Genomic DNA, 20,296 nt, shown 5'->3' on the forward strand with positions numbered 1-20,296 from the left:
CAGTCTATATGGTGCAGCCACCTGGATTTGAACATCCATCTTTTCCCCATCATGTGTGTCACCTCCGAAAGTCCCTCTATGGCCTAAAGCAGGCCCCTCGAGCCTGGTTCTCACGCCTCAGCACCCGCCTCACTGAGCTCGGCTTTCACGGGTCAAAGGCTGATACCTCCCTCTTCATGCATGGACACGGTTCATCCACCATCTTCATCCTCATTTATGTTGATGACATACTGGTCACCAGTCCATCTCCATCCCTCATTGACAGCCTCATCTCCACACTACAAGGTGATTTTCCAATCAAAGACCTTGGCCCTATCAATTACTTTCTCGGTGTAGAAGTCCTACAAGACCCTCGAGGCCTATTTCTCTCACAAAAGCAATACATCTTGGAGTTACTCAAGAAAGCCAACATGCTCTCCGCCAAACCCGTGACCTCACCAATGTCCTCCTCCAAAACATTGTCTCGATTTGATGGAGAAGCATTTTCAGACCCGACCCTCTACAGAAGTATTGTCGGCTCCTTGCAATATCTCTCACTCACCAGGCCCGACGTGTCCTTTGCTGTCAACAAAGTGTGTCAATTCCTCCAACGACCAACCATTCATCACTGGATGGCTGTGAAACGAATATTGAGATACTTGAAGCATACTCTCTTCCATGGCCTTCTAATACGACGCCACTCTCCTGTACAATTACATGCCTTCTCCGATGCTGATTGGGCCGGCTGCCCCGATGATCGAAGATCCACCGGTGGCTACTGTATTTTCCTTGGTTCCAACCTTATCTCCTGGAGCTCACGGAAACAAGCTACTATCTCACGCTCAAGTACAGAAGCTGAATACCGGTCACTAGCCAACACCACGGCTGAACTCCAATGGTTGCAATCCCTTCTCAAGGAACTTGGAGTCTTCCTCACAAATCCACCTACCCTTTGGTGTGATAACCTTGGAGCTACCTACCTCACGGCTAATCCCATGTTCCATGCCCGCACTAAACATATCGAGATCGACTTCCATTTTGTGCGTGACAAGGTAGCCTCTAAAGCTCTGGAAGTGCGGTTTATTTCCACTAAAGATCAGAAAGCGGATATCTTCACCAAACCTCTTGTCTCCACCCGCTTCACCACTCTTCGTGACAATCTCAGCATCATTGAAATTCCGCTTCAATTGAGGGGGCATATTAAGACACTAGCAGATATTCAGCATGATATCAAGCCAATCACGAAATCACAGGAAGGTGATCCAGCTCAGCATGATACACCAACTCATCCGATCAACCTCACAAGGCAAGATTCTGCAAATCAAAGCATACACAGCATGGAACCGTGCGTACATGGAAATGGACACAAACATTAAGCCTGAACATCAGCAATCATCTCTACAAGGCAATTGAATCACATCACACAAGGCAGGACAATAACTTGTACATTTATTACCCCACAATCCGTGGGATCATTTTCTGTAACATAAACTCATTGCCCATGTATATATAGGTGTTCTACACTCTGCTGTAATAATCAAGAAAGACAATACAATTCAAACACAATTACTTGTCTCTTTATATATCCATGAATTAATTAAGTTACTTTAATTACTTTCTTGCAGCATTATATATATATATATATCACTTTCATTTTGAAATATGGATCGTAGTGAATTGAGTGGGGTTTTATTAATGGGGCTTTAACAATGTGATACTTTTTTAAAAACGTATAATTTTTAATCGTAAATTCGAATTGACCCAAAGAAAAAAAGTGTAGACCGGCATATATCCCTGCAAAAAATAAATGCAACGGATCATATAACTCAAACATCTCATGCATTGTCTCGTAATTACTACCTATTCACACATAAATTATGTGGAATTATAAAAGAAAAAAAAAAATCCCAAATATCGATCCTTCTATAGAAGAAAAGGAACTAGAATGATTACAAATTTCTAATCAATCAAATGAGACCGCCTAGGATCTGTAATATTAATCCTCCAATGCTCATCGGGAAATCCCATCTTCCTAGCTTTCCTTCTTTCCCAATTTAACTCGGTCCTCCTCAGCTTCGTCAACCCACAAAAACCTTGCAACCTCTCATCCATGGCGTCGTGAAGCTTCCACCACCTCCGGTGCGCCACATCGCTCGCATAAACACGTTGGTCCCCTATGTCCCAGTTACAGTCATAGTCCCTATAACACATCCAAGGCTTCAACCCCAAATAGTGTATTGAATAAACCTTGGGAGGATCAGCTCCAAAGAGCTCGTTCTTCACCCTCATCTCCAACGTGGTGTTCGCCCAAAAGTTCTTCAAGAAGTTCACTCTCCTGGGAAACCTATGCCACCACACGAAGATCTCGTTAAGGAAACCCTGGTCACCGCCGTTGTACGAGATTATGTCTTTTCGAAGCTTCATGAGAACTCGAAATGTGCATTTAGAGGGCTCGATGACCATGATGCCGGAGTTGAAGATGGACACGTCGTTGCCAGTGGCTGACATCTGAGGGAAGTGGAAGAGGAGGTCGAGGTTACGCAAAACGATGATGTCGGCGTCGATGAATATGATCTTGTCGTAGTCGGTGAGCTGCCAAAGTCGGAACTTGCTGTAGTTGTACTCGTTGTACGTGTTCTTCTCGGCTCTAGGGTTTCGGATTCGCTTGATGAGTCGGATGGTCCACCCGGCGGCGGCGAGGGCGTCGCGTTTGAGGGCGGAGATGGAGTTATCTATGAGCAGGATTAGGTCACGCTTGGTGCCTGTTTGGAGGAGGCTTTGCGCGAGGGTTATGGCTCCACAAACGTAGCCTTCGGAGGAGTGGAGAACTGTGACGTAGGCCTCTCGTTTTGGTGACTTTGTGGAGCTTACGATCTTGGAGAGGTCGTACACTTCGTCAATACCTGTGGATATGTTATAAAAATTTTACACAAAATTGTAATAAAATAATTAATTTGAGATTAAAAACTATGGGTAAAGCTAGTTCTTGAAACATATATATATATATATATATATATATATATATATATATATATATATATATATATATCAAATGCTGAAAATTATTCTCAAATATCAGTTATATATACAAATGAATTTTCAAACCGAATCACAAAATCTTTTCAAAAATAAAACAGAAATTACTTTTGAAAAATGATCATGTTATTTAAATTGTTCAAATTAAAAATACAGAGGTCAAATTGAACCCATCTCCAAAATTCGATGGTGGGATTTATATATGAGAATCTGTTATTTAATGACATACATTTTTTGGGCAATGAAAATTAATTTATGACTTACACTATAATTATAAACAAAGACTATATATATATGCATGCTAAATTTTCAGCATATAGAAGTTTCCTTGGTAAATTTTGAGAGAAAATTAATGCACGTTGGTTATCCACTAGCTAGCTAGCTGTAGAAGTTTTTCACTACTTGATCATCCACTATATATGTTTTGATGTATTTAACGGCGTAAACGATGCTATACCATTTAAAATTTTAAATATGTAAAAATTTAATATGAATTATGAACTGTCTTTTCTCCATTTCACTAGCTTTAAAAGATAGGTATGGAAATGATCCTATATAAGAATTAACAATGTATTAATTGCATCAAATTTATCGCATGTTAACAGTAAAAAAAATTATGTTATCATCCTAGACATGATTTGAATCATCTCAAGAAAATATTAATTTAGAAGTGATTGGCAATAATATTTGGTACATGTAATCAAAATATTGATGAACTATGCGTACCTATATATAAGGATTTAAATGAGTTATATATCTTCTTCATTAAAAAAGTGATGATGGTGAGTACTCTTGAGGGTACAGATCGAATTTGTTAAAAACACTATTGAATTAATCCCCAATTTCCACAAAAATGGTATATATATATATATATAGATCATGGATGTTTCCAAATTCTACATAAGAACACATATGCATACATGAAAGCAACTGTTTGGCGCCTAGGAAGTAGTTAGGAAGGTTGCTTAGAAAACACAGCTAATTAAAGCACAACCACCTGCCAAAAGACTCACTAAAAGCAAGCCAACCAAACCATGCTATCATAGCATGAATCCAAAACAGATATTTAAAAAGAAAACAACGATAAACATCAAGTGTTTTTGTCTTTGATGATACAGTACTTAAATTGCATAGTTAATCTCTTCTCAGTAGTTGTCACCTAAGAAGTTGGTGTTTGGCTTATCGGAGCTCGAGAGGCCCAGGTCATTATTCCCAATGCTGCAGGTTGGCTGGATACCCGGTATATCGGTGTTTAACTAACGAAAATTTTATGTATTGTTGTAATTTAAAATATATTATAATAAAGTATAGTTATTGATAGTGCCTAATAACAAAGCGCCTGTAGCTCAGTGGATAGAGCGTCTGTTTCCTAAGCAGAAGGTCATAGGTTCGACCCCTATCTGGCGCGTTTTATTATTTTCATAGGACCTTTTTTTTTTTTGCAGCAGCCATGAGATCAAACAACTGGGAAGGGAAAACTGTGATTCAAATGAGGAGGAGGAAGTTGAAGAAGCCATGCATACCTTGTCCCCAAAGGGGTAAAGCCAGCCTGCAAGACCCAACAGGCAACGAGACCTTCTGCTCTAACCTCCCCATCTCCGCCTCAAAAAGCCACCAATCACCTTCCTTTCTTGCCAAATCATTGCATCTAAACAACTCCATCATTGGCCTACACTGGCTCAAAAACACAACCTTTGTCCTGCCGCCTTTCCAATCCCTCCTTCCCTTCTTCACAGCCAAATTTGCCGCTATCAGATGAACTTGGAGCCTCAACACGTCTCTCGCCCAACCCTCTTCTGGAAACTTGCATGGCAGTTTAGCCACAATCACATCCAAACTGCCATAGCTTCTGAAGTCCGGCATTGGTACCTGTGATCATAATATCATTAAATTGAACATAATATCAGAGTCAACGATTTTGAGTTTAAATTTTATTTCGATCCGTTAAATATTTTATGTTACCTCGGGGCACGTTGGGACATCAGTCTCTTCCTCTTCGTCAATCCATTCAGGGAACAAATCTTTCCATTCAAACAACTCCGAGACACGTTGGAATTTGACTGGTATAGTTTCGCCGACGTCCCATCCACTCATATCCATGTCATCCATATTCACCATCCCAATTTTCATTCCACTGATCCCCATCATCTCCTTCATGAAGCTCGGCATTTCTATCGTACTCAAGTTTCCCCTAGGCTTTGATGAATTGGCTTCCGTCTCCTCCCAGACCACCTTCATCTGAAGACCTGTATCCACCTGCAAAAATCAAGTTGAGCCAAATGGGTCAAATCCAAAGACATGTTCGAAATATTGGGAGGGTAAAGAAAAGAAAAAGCTCTGGCCGGCTCACCTTACCTTGTGATGGCACTCGCGCAATGAACACCGAACAAGCGACGCCGCATTCTCAAAATAAACCGACGAAGATGGCTGTAGAAGAAGAACTAAGTAAACCAGTAGAAAGAAGGCGAGGAAGACAAGATTGATTCTGATAACCAAAGTCTTCGAAGGAATGGCCTTCATCATCTTTTGAAGACCTTCCATGACAGTAAGCAAAATCTGCAGTAGTCTCTCAAAAAGGGTACCCGTATATATATATCTATCTTATTACTCCACCTTCGCATATAAAAATATATGTGGGGTTAATTATTGTGATTAGGATATTAAAAGAAGATTTGGATGCAGTGGTTAGAGAGTGATAATAGAGAAAAGTTCAATTTAAGAAAGTCAGACCATTTAAAGAGCTCCATGTGTCATTTCTCAGTGATCATGGTTTTCTTTACTTAACGACAAAACCGTCGGAGAAATGCTAGCTATTAGCTAGGTGCATGCTGGTATTTCTAGACAATTTTTTCAGAGTTTCCTATGTTCCCTTGTACGTTAATTTGCTCTTCTCTCACAACCTACCAACCCCCACAAAGTGAACCTTGCTTCCTACCTCGGTCATCTTAATAGACTGTAGAGTGGTGTTATTTATATTATATATATATATTAGGGATGAAGTTTAATTTCCTCAGGTTGGATAGGAGTAATTTTTTCAATCCAGTCAATAAAATTATTATGTGTTATTTAATATGTGAAAAACACATGTTTTTTAAGTAGGAAAATACTAGAAACTACATCAACAACATTAATGTGAGATAGTTATTATATAAAAATGTGATTTCTAGCGTGACTCATTTTAAGAATAAAGTTTTTTTTTCAAACTGGGTTAGAATGAATTTCATCGATGTTTATTTAAGCGGCAAAGTTTTTCTCCAAGTTAGATTGGAGGAATTTTTTCAAATTCAATCTATAAAATTGTCATGTATTCCCTAACATGTAAGAAACACGTGTTTTTTATTTTAAGGACAAAGTTTTCCTTCAAACTGTGTTGAAGGAAATTCCTTCAACTTAGTACATTGAATGTCTTTAAAGCACGTAATTATCGCATCATTTTAAAAATGTATGTGATCAGTTACTCCTATTAAAAATACATGCAAGAATTATGTGTTTTACGGACGGATGTCAATTTAATAGAGTGTGTTTGAAGAATTTTTTCTAATTAACCCAATTTAAAAGAACACTATCCTACAAATAAAAAAGAAAAAAAAAGAAAAAAAGAATATGAATTTCATGGAGTAGTTGAAGAGATAAAAGGGACATAAAATGTTAAATTAAAACATTCTGGAGAAACTTAGGTATGTAATTAGCTCGGAATCTTGAAAGAGGCAACTAAACAAGCCCACCAACAACTCTTTGGTTGCCCGGTCAACTTCAAGAAAGAAATGTCTGCATTTATTCGTTACGAAATTGTGAGTCTCCACCTATTTTTCCATTATGTAATAATTTCCTCCTTTTGGTGATCGAATTCATTAATATAAAATGAGTTTTAGGTTAGATATCATCACATCACAAGACTCACCAAACAAATGATTTCTCTCTGGCCATGTTTTGCCGACCGACCTCGGCCAATGTTATGGGTAAAGTATCACAATCTTTATTCTGGTTAGCCTCTTGATAAAGACGAACTCTCTAAATGCCTAGACCAATAGCCTTTTACCCCATATCATAATCTATATATACTTTTATACACATGTATCATGTTGATGGCGACTCTTTTTTTTTTTTTTTTTTTTTTTTATCTTTGCTTGATATGGTTTAATTTGTTTCCAAATTTTGTCTTTTTCCAAGTCTTTACGCCAAGTCTTGCTGATTTGATTTGATTCAATGTAAAGCTATATATGGCCCATTTTCTCTTGTATGATCATGCTGAATTTATTTGTTAGGCCCATTTCATAGCGCATTTTACAAAAAAAAAAATGCTGAATTAAAAATGTAAAAATATCCACAATTTTGCATGGCAACCCAATGCATTCTTAAAAACACATGATTTTAACGGCATGATTTAAGAAACAACATATTTTACTAGATGTTTTACCGAGTTTTTAAAAATTTCATATGCATTTTGAAATCACTATTTTTTCAAACGGTATATTTTAAAACCACAAAAACGAATGGATACCAAGAAGTTATACTCCAACATAAAAAAGAAAATTAGAGATCTCTCATGTCAGAGTTGGCAACACTAGAGCTATTCGGTTCATTGTAAGATCTATTTGCTCAGCTTTAGATCCATAATGAGCAACCCCTAAGCCCTCTAACTCAGATTTGGATATTCAATAATTTGCTGTCTAGATTGCTATTAATCCGAACAGCAACCAGCAAATCTGAGAGAGTCCTTATGGGACTCACCTGCCCAAACAGGTGGGCGGGCTGCCTGAGACTTGCATGGGCAGATAAGTTTCATAATAACTCTCTCACATTTGCTGCTTAGATTGCTAGCAATTCAGATAACAAAATTGTTGAGAATCTCTATCCCTCTCGCTCAAGGTCTTGAATTGACAAAAAGGGTCACCGAGCAACACAGTAGTTATAAATTCGACAGCCATCCAAGCTCATAAATGCTCTAAAACATATGGAGCACATTTGTATCAGTATAAATAGAACTGTATCAACATTGTGATTTCCCTGACCTCCTTCACTGGATCTCATGTTAGCTGCTCCGCTCCCTCATATTTTTCAAATGGATACCCACCCACTCCGAAGCTTTAACTTCCTACATACCATTATCCGCATGTCAAGGAATTTATTTCAACAAATGAACAGACAGAGGTTACTGATAGTCATAATAATGGCTGACCTGCTTTATTATGAACCTGAAAACATGCAATGTGCTCACAGCTTCCAGATCCATTCAAATGGTCAGTTGAACTCACGTCACATGCATCACGACTTAAGCACTTCTTGGATGTGTTGAGAGTGGCTTTTGCCAGGAGGAATAAAAATCAGATCTTCCCAGCCTGAGTTATTCTCACTCATCTGCATCGGTCAAGGGGCCTCAATTCAGTGTTTAATTCTTCAAAAAAATTAAACATACAGTTTTGTTTGTTTGTTATATATATATAAGTAAAGCAAATTCATTAAAAGCATAAAGGGCGAGACCCAACATACAAGATGTATACAAGAGAAACACCCAGAAAGGTCAAACTAAACATACAATTTGTATAGGCAATGTCTAGTTACCTCCATTTTTCTCAAAACAGCTTCCAAGCTACCAACCTGTTCACATAATTTAATAAACCAATGAGAATATAATAATGTAAAAGAAATAGTACCAAAAATCAATATTGCGCTGTTTGAGAAGATGTTTAACAAATCTAATCCAGATGGATCCGTCAAAAAACTTGTTGGCTAATTCCCAAAATACACTGCAGGGAAATAGTCTCTGAATATGGGCTAAAACCACTATAGGTGGACCGTGTCTAATCCAGATGGATCCGTCAAAAAACTTGTTGGCTAATTCCCAAAATACACTGCAGGGAAATAGTCTCTGATTTATTTTTCACGCGATACAATTTTTCCTGTCATCCATTCTTTTATTTGGGTTTTTTTTTTTTTTTTTTTGGGGGGGGGGGGGGGGGGGGGGGGGAAGGGTGGTGGTGGAGGTTCAAACTCTACAAAAGTCCAAGAGTGATTTTGCTTTGGAGGAGGTCATGGCGTAGTAGAGCTTTGAGGAAGTGTTGAGTTCGCTGAAGGAAAAGAAGCCTTCAATGCCATCAGGGAAGCCAACTTATTAGGAAGGAAAGGGATTTCCAATGTAGAAAAAGAGCTTGCACGATAAGTTTTGTGCCAGCTCTAACATTAATGTATTATCAGGCCAATTTCATGAAATCTGAGCCATAGATTTGCAAATAGTTGGAAACATTGACAACTTTTTGCCCATATCATTAGTTGGATTAAAATGTACTTTCAAATTCAACCCAATAATTTTTCTGGTGACCTGTCACCAATTTTAAACAGTGAAGCTATAACATGGATTCTTGCACATTCCGATTAGTGGAACAATTTTGCACAACTCAATTATTGAAACAAAACAAATTCAAGACAATTGAAATCAGACATGGCAGCTGGTGCAAAAACAGAGTTTTAGAATGAAAGTATCACAATGTCTAACGAAAGAGAAAAGATGCTAAAATTGGAGCGCCTTACAAACAATGCAGAAAATGAACTATAACATAGAATATTTCAAAAATGTGCTTCTGAGCATCTGAAATGTATTACACTTATTGTCATTAGCTACGTTTTGAGTAAAATGATTTCACAATTAACGCTAAATATACTTTAAAGAGAAGCAGGCTAACACGATGGCAGGTTTTCATACCATAATATGTTGAGAGAACGCCGGTCCTCTTGCTGCCCTGGAGACTTTTGACAGTTCTTTTTCTATATCCTCCTGCATAGGAACAAGCAAAGGACAGCTACTAGTAAATCATATGCTCATATCTGCATCTTAAAACATAACAGCATCAGCAAAGAGCTCAATGGGCCAAACCAACCTTTGTAAAATATACTGGGCAGTAACGCTTGTTTTTCTTCTTCACAACCAGAAGGTCTGACTGTAGATACAGACAACTCATGAGACAATACTGAGAAAGGACAATTAACTCAGGACAACTAAAAGCCCAGATTTTCTCCCCAAACACACACACAGGCAAGCAAGTTTGGTCATCTACAATTCTACTGCTTTGGCATGTCTCTCTCTCCCTCACTCACTCCCTCCAAAATATTTCAATTGAGTCATGGCCAAACACATGTATGTAAAGCCACTCATATGATGCACTAGAGACTCAATGTTTAATCCAAGTATCATCCAACCTAAGAGCTCAGCTTATTGTATTTCTGCTTTTAAGGATGGAAATTAGACTCAAAAGTAGATTAACAAACCTGAAAAACGGGAACTCCATCAAACCCGCTCCTGGAATCAGCAGCTTTAAGCTAACACACACGAAAGATAATCGTGAGCCAATCTTTAAAGGTTTTGAAAATACAATCACATATAATGGCATACAAGTATACAACAAGAATTATGAAATTCTACCGCAACATTTTTACATGTTGCAGCAGAAGTGTCTGTACTGCTAAAGTTCCTATTTCCTGCCTTCCACATGACAAGTCAAAACCCAATGGTCTCTGCATTGTGTATGACACCCCACCTTTTTTCTCTCTCCTTTTTGACATTAAATTTTTAAGATGGAAGTGAAGAAGTCAAGTGGAATGGCATGTGACCCCACTTGAGACAGCGAACATTTCAAATTCACTGAAAGGGCTACAAAGCAATTAGACATTTGGGCTGATCACATATTACACTATATCATCAACAAGTTCTGCTACATTATAAAAGATTAAACACAGAGCTGTGATAAAAAAGGTGTGGTTTGAAAAAAATAGCGGTTTCAAAAGACACTCGATGAAAATGTGATTTTAAGAAAACACAGTTGACGTTTGGTAAAATCAAGTATTTTTTAAAACATACTGCTATTTGAAGCGTAGATTTTTCCACATTTTCAAACCACCATTCTTTTCAAACTTAATCCCAAATGGGACACTTTCTTTTGCTGCCAAACGAACTCTAAGTTACTTTTACAGACACCAATGAACACTTTATCTAAATTTAACTCTACATATCTATTTTAGTTTATTTAGCTAGCCACTTTTCAAAACCACTAAACATCAAACTCTCTAAATATTTCTCTACTTTAACTAAATATTCTATTTTATTGTTGAAACAAACTTTTGAACTCTTTGCATTAAAAATTTACTTTAGTTGAGCGGAAAGAAAAAAAAAAGTTCGAAAGATAATGAACATTAAAAAATCTTTAACTTTCACTTTTGGACTCTTTACATCTAAAGAGCATCACTGACAAGAGTTAAATTTAACGTTGAGTAGAGAGTTTGTTAAATAGTGCATTTTGTGAGTTTTGTTCAAATTTTAGAGAAAAGCTGAAGTATAGAGTTCATTGTAATTTAGTGGCCTAGTGCACATCAAAAAGTTTCAGTCATCTCTTTCTAAATATAGTCATCGTTTTCAAACTAAAACAATGGCCAACAATATGGCTTAGAGTGACGTGCAGCGAGAGAAACAAACCTCCAATGCGTTCTTTATTTGAACTGGGTCAGGCAAAAAGCGGAATGCAATTCCTTCGACCTTCAACATATATACCTAGAAGTTGTGGAAAGAAGAAAAAAGAAGAGCAAAAATCATTCACAGAATATGAATCTAACAATGAATACAAGTTATCTGAGGAATGAATCCACAAATATCCACCAAAACAACCATCAACTAAATTTGCACCAATTGCCAATGAATGATCAGTTGACCTCTAAATAAATACCTGGTCAAGAGTAATGGGAACAACCTTAGCCTCACTTCGTAGCTCTCTTCTCCGCGTTCTAACCTGAAAATCGCCACAAGCAGAACCACCAATATATCAAAACAGAACGAAGAAAATTTTTCGTTTGGTTCCTGAGAAAATGTGGAACTACACAACGAACTAAATATTTCACTGGTCGAAATTCAAGAAAAACAAAACTGAGAGAAAAAAAGAAAGAAAGAAAGAGAAAGAGAATCTCTTCAATTCTATTGCTTTCCTGACATTTCACGCGAGAGAAAATACTGACCTGAGCAAGGAAGGCCTCAGCGTCCTCCTGGCGAAAGCAAAGCAATCCGATCGACTTGGCTGCATTGGGATCGGAGATGAGCACGAACTCATTATTCGAGTTGCTGACGGTGTACACCGCCGTGCCGGCTAGGGTTTTGGCCACATGGTCGGAGCTCAAGCTGGCTGGCGCGGCCTGCTTTGGCTGGGAAACAGAGGCAAACGGCGGACGGTGACGCAGGATGGGTGCCGTCGACCAGTTGCTGGCTAGTGTTCCGGCAAACCGCTTGGTGTCGTCGAGCCGGCTCGCGAGCTCGGCGCCAAGCCGGAGGCAGTTCTGGTGGATGAAGGTGGAGAGCGAGAGAAGAGGGTTGGTGGGCCCATAGGGTTTCAGGGACTCCATGCCTGAGAGAGAAAGAGAGAAAGAGAGAGAGAGAGGAACAGAGTGGCAGTTGCCTCGAGTTTGATAATGGGGTCGGCAAGTGGTTTAAACGCAAAGTTTGAGCGCGTGGAGATTGGAGTTTTCCCGGAGTTTCAATTGGGCCCAATATCTCTATCGAGCCCAACCTCAAGCCACTCTATGTAATAGTTTCACCCAACTTCAGGCCCAGCCCAAACGCCTAACCAAAAATTAAATAAATAATACAGAAAAAAGCTAGTCTTATTAATTACTTGCACATTATTTTTAGAAACCACATTTATCTCCTTTAACTACTATTATTATTATTTTTTTGTAATGTTCTTCCTAATATTTTAACTTTTGCAATTTCCATCTAATCTATCATTGCGATTATGATGTCTTCTTTTGGTGACCCAAAATGATAAAAATATTTTCGATAAGATAAAAGCTTCGAGAAAAATATAAGTAATTTTTAATCTTATGGAGGGTGTTTTTGTCATTTTGAACTGCAAAAGAGAGACAATGCAATCCCTATGTTAAATTGAAGTAATGTTAGAAGTCACTATTTTGTCACTTTTGTATTTCTTCAAAAAAATAATATGACTTTTAAAATTATCATTGCGTTTGTAATTGATCAGTACTATTAAATTTTGATCAAGTTCTATTTTAAAAGTCACATCATTCTTGGAGAGATACAAGAGTGACAAAAGAGTGACTTTTAGAATTACTTAGGAGCGGTTAATTATATAATTTTCCTCTAAAAAAAATCATCTTAAAAAGCTTTAACAAGTACACATAATTTATTTATTTATTTATTTTTATTTTGAGAAGAGAGAAGAACTCTCTGAACTGCTGTAGTAGTAGTACTTATTCTCACATGATGGCCGGAAAATATAAATTCCATCATCCAAAGCCATACGAGAACACAGAATCCTTTTAAGGATAAAGGTTAATGAAAAAAAGGGGATTCCTATATATCTGTCTTCAGCTTTTTCCTCCTCTTTTTTTTTTTGGTGAGCAGCTCTTTATTCCTCTTTATCTAGTTGTTAGAGCATATAAGTACTTTTTTTTTTTTTTTTTAATGTATTAAAATGAAAAGTAAACAAGCTAGAAGTTCGCATTAAAGTACAAATTTAAATAAATATAAGAGTAATGCTATATATATATATATATATATATATATATATATATATATATACCAAATTTTTGTCTCATATGCAAATATCCTACAATGATATCCTCTGATGTTAATGTGGTAGTTCGCACAAATTTTTAACTTTTATTTTTTATTATTTTTTTATTAATATATAAAAAAGGACTGCATGTTCTAAAAATTGGTTATATAACACTATCATATTAACAATATTATAAAATAAAAATATAATTTATAGGATTACTCTAAATTATGAAAATCATATAATGTAGAATCTTCAAATTAAAGTGGTCCAAAGACTCCAAACATGCATTAAGAATTAGAAACGTGCCTGTAATTAATATTCTATTCGAACGACTAACATTACTAGCACATCGATCATTTGATTTATCATCTAGGAGAAAGAAAGAAAAATGGCATTTCCTCCTCAAATGCCACTGCGAGCCGAGGCGGCAGCCCATAGAAAAATGATTGAAATAGTATAATTTTTATTATAAATTACGTTGTAGCACATAATTAATGAAATAATTCAGAATATATGTTCTATTAACTAATTAAATTGATAAATTATATATATATTTTTTTGGTTTGCGTAATCATTTCGTCTGTTAGGAATAAAAGCACTCAGTAAATAAAAGAATAAAATACAAGATGTGCATGCACCGATATAAAATGGAGTCGGTTGATACTCTCTCTCTCTCTCTATATATATATATATAAACCAATGTGATCAATACCTTGGGAGGAAAAGCTAAGTGTTTGATAGCTGCCATTCGATCGCTTCTAATTAGCACCCAAACCAGAAGGCAAATTCTCCAGCCCAAAAATGAGTGATCACAACAGGCCTAGGAGACAGATGAGGGGTACGGAATATAGTGAAGAGCAGATGAAATTAATATTTGAGCGCTGTGACGCCGACAAAGACGGCAACCTTAGCAAACAAGAGCTTAAAAAGGCTTTGGACGAGCTGGGAGTGGAATTCCCGACCCTGCGAGCTGTATCAGCACTTTGGCATGCGGATGCTAATGATGATGGACGCATCAGCAAGAACGAGCTGGCTGGGCTTGTGAAATACACTTCAACTCTCAGCACCACCAATATTGGACGACGTCGTCGCAATCGACATTGATATATCTAATAGCCGGCCATGCCATGCATAGGCCTACTTATCTATTACGTACACCCATTACTGGAAGATGGGGAGGATAATAAATGAACAAGCTAGCTTGTTTGTGTTACTTTTCTTTTTCTTCTTCTTCTTTCTGTCCCGTGTTTCCGGCGTATGAGTCCGGCCGGGATTGATCCCTGGATTTGTAATACAACCTTATATATATATATAATAAATTCTCTCTTCCTGGTGTACGTAATGAATATTTCTCGGACTCTCTGCTAGCTCCAGAGAATCAACCTGCTTGTTCGACTTGTTCGTGTTCTTTCAGCCATGCATATATATATATATATTGAAGTTCCAGTTTGTACATAAAGTTTCTCTCTTGAAACTTATCAAACACTGTCACTGTGAGTCTGTGACATAAAGATTCTCTCTTCTTAGGTACGTTTGTTAACATATTTTTGAGGGTTTTTTTTTTTTTTTGAAAAATTAATGTTCACATAAAGGTGAAAATGTAAGAGTGGTTTGTGTTTTTAGTTGTTTGTTAATATTTAATTTTGTTATGAAAACATCTATGGCTAGCTAGGGTGATATCGAGACAAAAGCAGGTTGAAAAAAATCAATATTCCAATATGCTCTCTCTCTCTCTCTCTCTCTCTCTCTCTATATATATATATATATAACTAATTCATTGATACATAGGTTTCATTGTATCAAGTAATTATACGGGGTGTTTCATTGACATAAACAGTTTCTCTTTTGCCACAGCCACAGGCTTCATAATATCCAAAATATATTCCTTTCATGTCTTTCTCTTTCGGTGGCCGGCGGGGGAGGGATTATTCCTTTGGGAAGAATAATACACGCGGGAGACCAACAGTATGGAAAAAAAGAGGTATATGGTACGTGTTGACCATTGGAGATAGCTAAATTTTTAAGCTAATTAATTTGAAGAATAATACATGTGCGAGATCCATATATGCTAAATTTTTTTATTCACAAAAGTTGATGTGTTCCGATCGAGGACATGCACAATGTATATATGATATTACCAACTACATCATCAGCTCACCTCAAGTTCTTTTGGGTTAATTAAACCACACCTTAAAAGTTAATTAAATTTGAAAAAAAATCACTTAATTAACCTTTATTAATTTTCATTACTTTTACAATCTCCTTCTAAAAAATTTATTAACTCTCAATTTAATTAGTGTATCAAACTTTTAATTTTTTGCAATCTCACACATTCCGTTAAAATTTGAGGTTAAATCACATGATCAAATAGTAAAATAACTCTTATACTGCATATAAACTTTATACAGTTACAAAATTATCTTTAAATTATAATTAATTAATTTTTTTAAAAAAATAAAATAAAGATATTTTTAGAATTTCACACCCTTTACTAGGATTTAAGAAAAATTTCCTACCGAGGATTATTCTCTGGCCACATAAACATTGTCCTTCCGCTAGAAGTTGTAACGGTTTTTTTTTTTTTTTTTTTTTCTTCTTTTTTTTGTTTCTTTCTTTGGTTCCTTTATAGTGTTTACTGTACGTGTTTTGTTGTATTTGGTTCGAAAAAGAAAAAAGAAAAAAAAGTGGGTTAGGTCATGATACACTACGATATTATTTGTTTATTAGTTATTATCTCTCTCTCTCTCTCTCTCTCTCTATATATATATATATGGTTAGATATTGTTAAAAAATATATTCTTCGTATAATTGTGATTGGATTTAGTAGGAGAATATATGAGATTTATTTTATTACCATACTTATCTATCACAATTCTCTTATAAATAGGAGTCTTATATATTGTAAAAATATTAAGAAAAATAAGAGCATCATGTAATTTTTTAGGCTTTATTCTGTAAGCGTAAATCATAAAATGAACGAATCACGTAAAATCTCTAATCGCTATTTTATTATTTGGTTTTTTTTTTTTTTTTTTATATTATCTTTCATTTTTCTTTCGAATATTTCCCATGGCGAGCTATAATACATGCACTACAAGTGCACAACTAGTGTACAACCCTAAAACACATTAAAGGGAAACCACACATATAAATCTCTTCGATATATCTTAAAGTTGTGTATTAATTAATTATACTTGTTGTATTTTTAGCATTTCCTACTGCGTAGAGGGCATGGGTGGCTCATGGCTGACTACTTTCTAGATACTTATCGATCTCTGCTTACATTATCCGAGTCTGGAGAAGTGACGACGAGCCTCTTGCGTCATCCCAAATTCCACCGCATCAACCTAATTGCGTCAAATTGACCAAGTCTTGCAGGAGCTAGCTATCCTCTCCGGTGAATATAATCTTATATATATTTAACCCTTTCCAGGCTTTCCGGATATATATAATATGTGCATAAAACAATATCGTATTAAATCTGTATAAACTTCATTTACAGTATGTACTGTAGAGTTTGTTTAAAAGAAATTTAAAAAAAAGGGTGATATATATATATATATATATATATATATATATATATATATATATATCATATGTATTAGATATGAAATCAAGGGTGCAAGATAATGCAGTTTAATTAATTTGTGCACAATTTTACGTGAATGATTGCACAAACATATAACAATATAATTTGTTAAGTTTTGAAGGAACATAGACCCTTTAAATTTGTTAAATGAAACCTAAGTTTTTCAAACATAAAATTTGAGATTAATTTTTTGCGCGCATACATTTTCATTATTTCATCATGCTTAAAAATAGAAAATATTACAACCATAGAGGTGAAAATAAAAATAAATATGATAATCAAATTTGATTTGATTACGATCGATTACAATCAATCATTTAAAAGGTAATTATCCTATAAGATAAGTATCAAATCATAACATATATTTTAACATAAGAAAAATATCTTTTTGATAAGTAACATAAGAAAAATATCTTACCATATTATATATTCTAATATTCCTATCTGCTCCGCGTAAAATTTTATTTTCATAACACACAATTTTTGTACATATGTAATATTATCCACAATCTAACAAAACTCCTAATTATTGGAGTTCATAGGAAAAGAACATCGATCAGAAAGAAAAACCTAAGTAGGATGCTTTTGTAATTATATAAGGGCACAAAACCAGGTGACTCAAGGGATCCAAGATCATTATCAAGTGAAGGAGTTGGCTCATATATACTTTGACAAAGAATCTTTTTTTTGGATAATTGAAGATGTACAGAAGAAGATTGGGTGATTAGGCTCTATATAAACACCCTCTAGCTAATTCCTGTTTCCTCATACAGAACAGAGCCAATATTCAGTAGACCCTTATCTATCTAGCTCTATCTTCCTCCTTTCAAACACCAAATCAATCCAGCAATAATATGTGGCCTTTTCCAACAATTAACCAAAAAAATGTGGCCAACAGTTGCTCCAAGACAACGGTCAAGACCGTGCCCATGCCATACACTGAAGCGCAGTTGATGGTTATATTTAGGCGCTTTGACACAAACGGAGACGGGCACCTAAGCAGGCAAGAGCTTAGAAATGCCTTCTGCAGCCTTGGTTCGTCGGCCCCAGGCTGGCGAGCTTTTCGAGCACTTTGCCATGCCGACAGAAATGGAGATGGAAAGATCAGCGAGGCCGAGTTGGACTACCTCGTAAGATATGCTTTGAAACATGGTTATACCATTAACTAAAACCTCGATAATAGTTGATACTAGCTTAATTGGTATCTTCAATATATATATATATATATATATATGGGGGTGTATATCCATTCCTTGAAATATAAGCTAGTCAATATATATACCACAAAACTAGCTTTTGTAGTACTCCAAGATGCACAACAGAAATATAAACCTTGTAACATGTTTCCAAGCATATAACTAGCTAGCTTGGATATGAATTTCAATCTCATGTATATATAAAATTTAGGTTTTCTTTTTTCTTTTTTCTTAGCACGAGTGTAATACTTCCTTTCTTTTCCGGGCAAAGCTTGGATATTTCTTGATCTCGATCTCTAATATTAGTGATGATCAGTATGTCCTATCAGTCAAAACAAATTAATATTATATATGTTGTTTCTTTTTTGGGGGCAATTAATTGCTTAAGTTATACGTAAATGCTCTAAAGTTGATGAAACACAAAAAATTAAGCTCTCATATTAGATTAGCCCAATTTAGTGCTTATATTCCAAATTGGGTCCTACCCTGCGCGCATCATAACAATTTATCATGCTTCATTGTCAATGTCTATGATGGCTTTCGGTCTGGATTTGCTAGTCCTTTCCACTTGTATGGCAGTAATTTCGCTCAAGCATCAAATAACTGAACTTTTCATAGGTCATGCACTTCAAGATTCAAACACGTAACATACATGCTGCCTGCTCTAATCGATACGTCAAAAACTTTAAAACTGATAAAACACGAAAAATTAGCCCTTAGACAGAAAGCAAATCAATGTATTATGCCGTATATATAACAAGAAGTCATTGTGTATAAATTAAAGAAGGAAATAACAGTAACTAGTAATTAAATATTTGGGCGTGAAGAACTTAGTGTTGTATTTTTATAAATTTCAAAAATCTAAATCGGTGGAAAATGTTCATTTCCTCAATGTCTAAGTTCAAAAGACAAGGAGAGCTAAAAAGTCGTGATTGGATAAATACAGATCGAGTTCTCCAACGTGGTCTTGCATGCTGAGTCGCCGACCCTGGACCAGCAGAGAAAGGTTGAGACCTTTGCTTGGGTCCCCGCGATCAAACAGTGGTACCAGGGATTTATCCAAAGAAAAAAAGAAAAAGAAAGAACAAAAAAGGAAACACAAACCCACGCATAAAAGAAAAAGAAAAAAAAAGCAGCGACTCGTGGATTCTGATTCGTGTCAATCCACACTACTCAACCCCTCAAGCTTGTGGCTTAGCTTCTAGCGCCGGCCAACCATACCCAGTTATTGATAAAGTCCCATGTTATCTTTTTAAGATGCCTTTGGAAGGAAGACCCAAAGTTTGAACCTTTCAAAGCACCACGGTCCACGAATATCGTTATTGGCGGATATATCAGGTAATAGCTTTTGGGCCAAGCAAGTTTCCTGTGGTTCAGTGTAATTAGAAGCTTAATTTCTCCTCGGAGATTCGATCGATCCAGGATTAGATTATCGATCATCTTCCGTGCGCGGTACTCTTTGACCCATCAGTCGTGTTAATGACTCTTTAACATTATATAATTCTAGAAAACCCTAGACAACTTTTTGACTTAGTAAAACAGGTATCAAAATGCTTTTTGAAATTCTATTTGATGTGTTGGCCGGCCGGGGAGATTTTTTTTAGAGGTTTCTTTCAATGAGATCATTATATACTAATCAATTCCGCCAAAATTAAAGCTTAAGTTAAATGGATTTAGCTTCAATTGTGTTATATATGACTTAAATGTTTTCACTCACGTATGTATATTGGACGTACAATCTCTATGCCCGTGTGAGTCCATCTATACATTGACTATACTTCCCCGTAAACGGAAGTTCTTTTACCAAGTGTTCAAGTGCATGTACATGCAGTTTAGCAAGTTCTTTCGATAAGATCATGCTATAACATATTATTGCATCATTCAACTAAAAAGCTTAAGCTAATAAATTTAATTAGGTCTAATTATGTCATATTACTACTCAT

At 36.0% G+C, this 20,296-nt stretch overlaps 2 protein-coding genes and 1 non-coding gene across 5 annotated transcripts; 1 reads left to right on the top strand and 2 right to left on the bottom strand.

The window, feature by feature from the left end:
• Positions 1–1,801: 1,801 nt before the first annotated feature.
• LOC133865803 (UDP-glucuronate:xylan alpha-glucuronosyltransferase 2) lies at positions 1,802–5,615 on the bottom strand. Of its 2 annotated transcripts, none has more exons than XM_062302277.1 (4): positions 5,371–5,615; positions 4,978–5,271; positions 4,539–4,884; positions 1,802–2,882 (listed from the first exon to the last, which is right to left on the bottom strand). In XM_062302277.1, exons 1-4 carry the CDS (start codon positions 5,554–5,556, stop codon positions 1,939–1,941), a joined length of 1,770 nt encoding a protein of 589 aa, XP_062158261.1. In that variant the 5' UTR covers positions 5,557–5,615; the 3' UTR covers positions 1,802–1,938. The 2 variants fall into 2 exon arrangements, with proteins under 2 accessions (XP_062158261.1, XP_062158262.1); XM_062302278.1 differs by having other exon boundaries at positions 5,366–5,504.
• TRNAR-CCU (transfer RNA arginine (anticodon CCU)) lies at positions 4,351–4,423 on the top strand. Its single transcript has one exon. It is a non-coding gene; the product is annotated as a tRNA-Arg (tRNA).
• Positions 5,616–7,853: 2,238 nt separating the features above from the next.
• On the bottom strand, positions 7,854–12,452 carry LOC133865804 (protein TIC 22, chloroplastic). 2 transcript variants are annotated; one of them, XM_062302280.1, is made up of 9 exons: positions 12,013–12,447; positions 11,727–11,789; positions 11,480–11,554; positions 10,279–10,329; positions 9,891–9,950; positions 9,716–9,787; positions 8,578–8,613; positions 8,195–8,373; positions 7,854–8,110 (listed from the first exon to the last, which is right to left on the bottom strand). In XM_062302280.1, exons 1-8 carry the CDS (start codon positions 12,391–12,393, stop codon positions 8,281–8,283), a joined length of 831 nt encoding a protein of 276 aa, XP_062158264.1. In that variant the 5' UTR covers positions 12,394–12,447; the 3' UTR covers positions 7,854–8,110; positions 8,195–8,280. The 2 variants fall into 2 exon arrangements, with proteins under 2 accessions (XP_062158264.1, XP_062158265.1); XM_062302281.1 differs by lacking the exon at positions 7,854–8,110 and having other exon boundaries at positions 8,234–8,373; positions 8,552–8,613; positions 12,013–12,452.
• Between the last annotated feature and the right edge of the window lie 7,844 nt (positions 12,453–20,296).

This window comes from Alnus glutinosa, chromosome 4, assembly GCF_958979055.1.
Source record: "Alnus glutinosa chromosome 4, dhAlnGlut1.1, whole genome shotgun sequence".
Taxonomy (NCBI): Eukaryota; Viridiplantae; Streptophyta; class Magnoliopsida; order Fagales; family Betulaceae; genus Alnus; species Alnus glutinosa.

Bases quoted from the DNA above. Each gene is read 5' to 3' on its own strand.
- LOC133865803 (XM_062302277.1), bottom strand. From the start codon at position 5,556: ATGGAAGGTCTTCAAAAGATGATGAAGGCCATTCCTTCGAAGACTTTG. The intron at 5,272-5,370 runs GTAAGGTGAGCC...TGATTTTTGCAG, and splicing joins TGCGCGAGTGCCATCACAAG to GTGGATACAGGTCTTCAGAT. The intron at 4,885-4,977 runs GTAACATAAAAT...TTATGATCACAG, and splicing joins ATGTCCCAACGTGCCCCGAG to GTACCAATGCCGGACTTCAG.
- LOC133865804 (XM_062302280.1), bottom strand. From the start codon at position 12,393: ATGGAGTCCCTGAAACCCTATGGGCCCACCAACCCTCTTCTCTCGCTC. The intron at 11,555-11,726 runs GTATTTATTTAG...CACAACTTCTAG, and splicing joins TTCCCATTACTCTTGACCAG to GTATATATGTTGAAGGTCGA. The intron at 8,374-8,577 runs GTAACTAGACAT...TGACCGATGCAG, and splicing joins CTGTTTTGAGAAAAATGGAG to ATGAGTGAGAATAACTCAGG.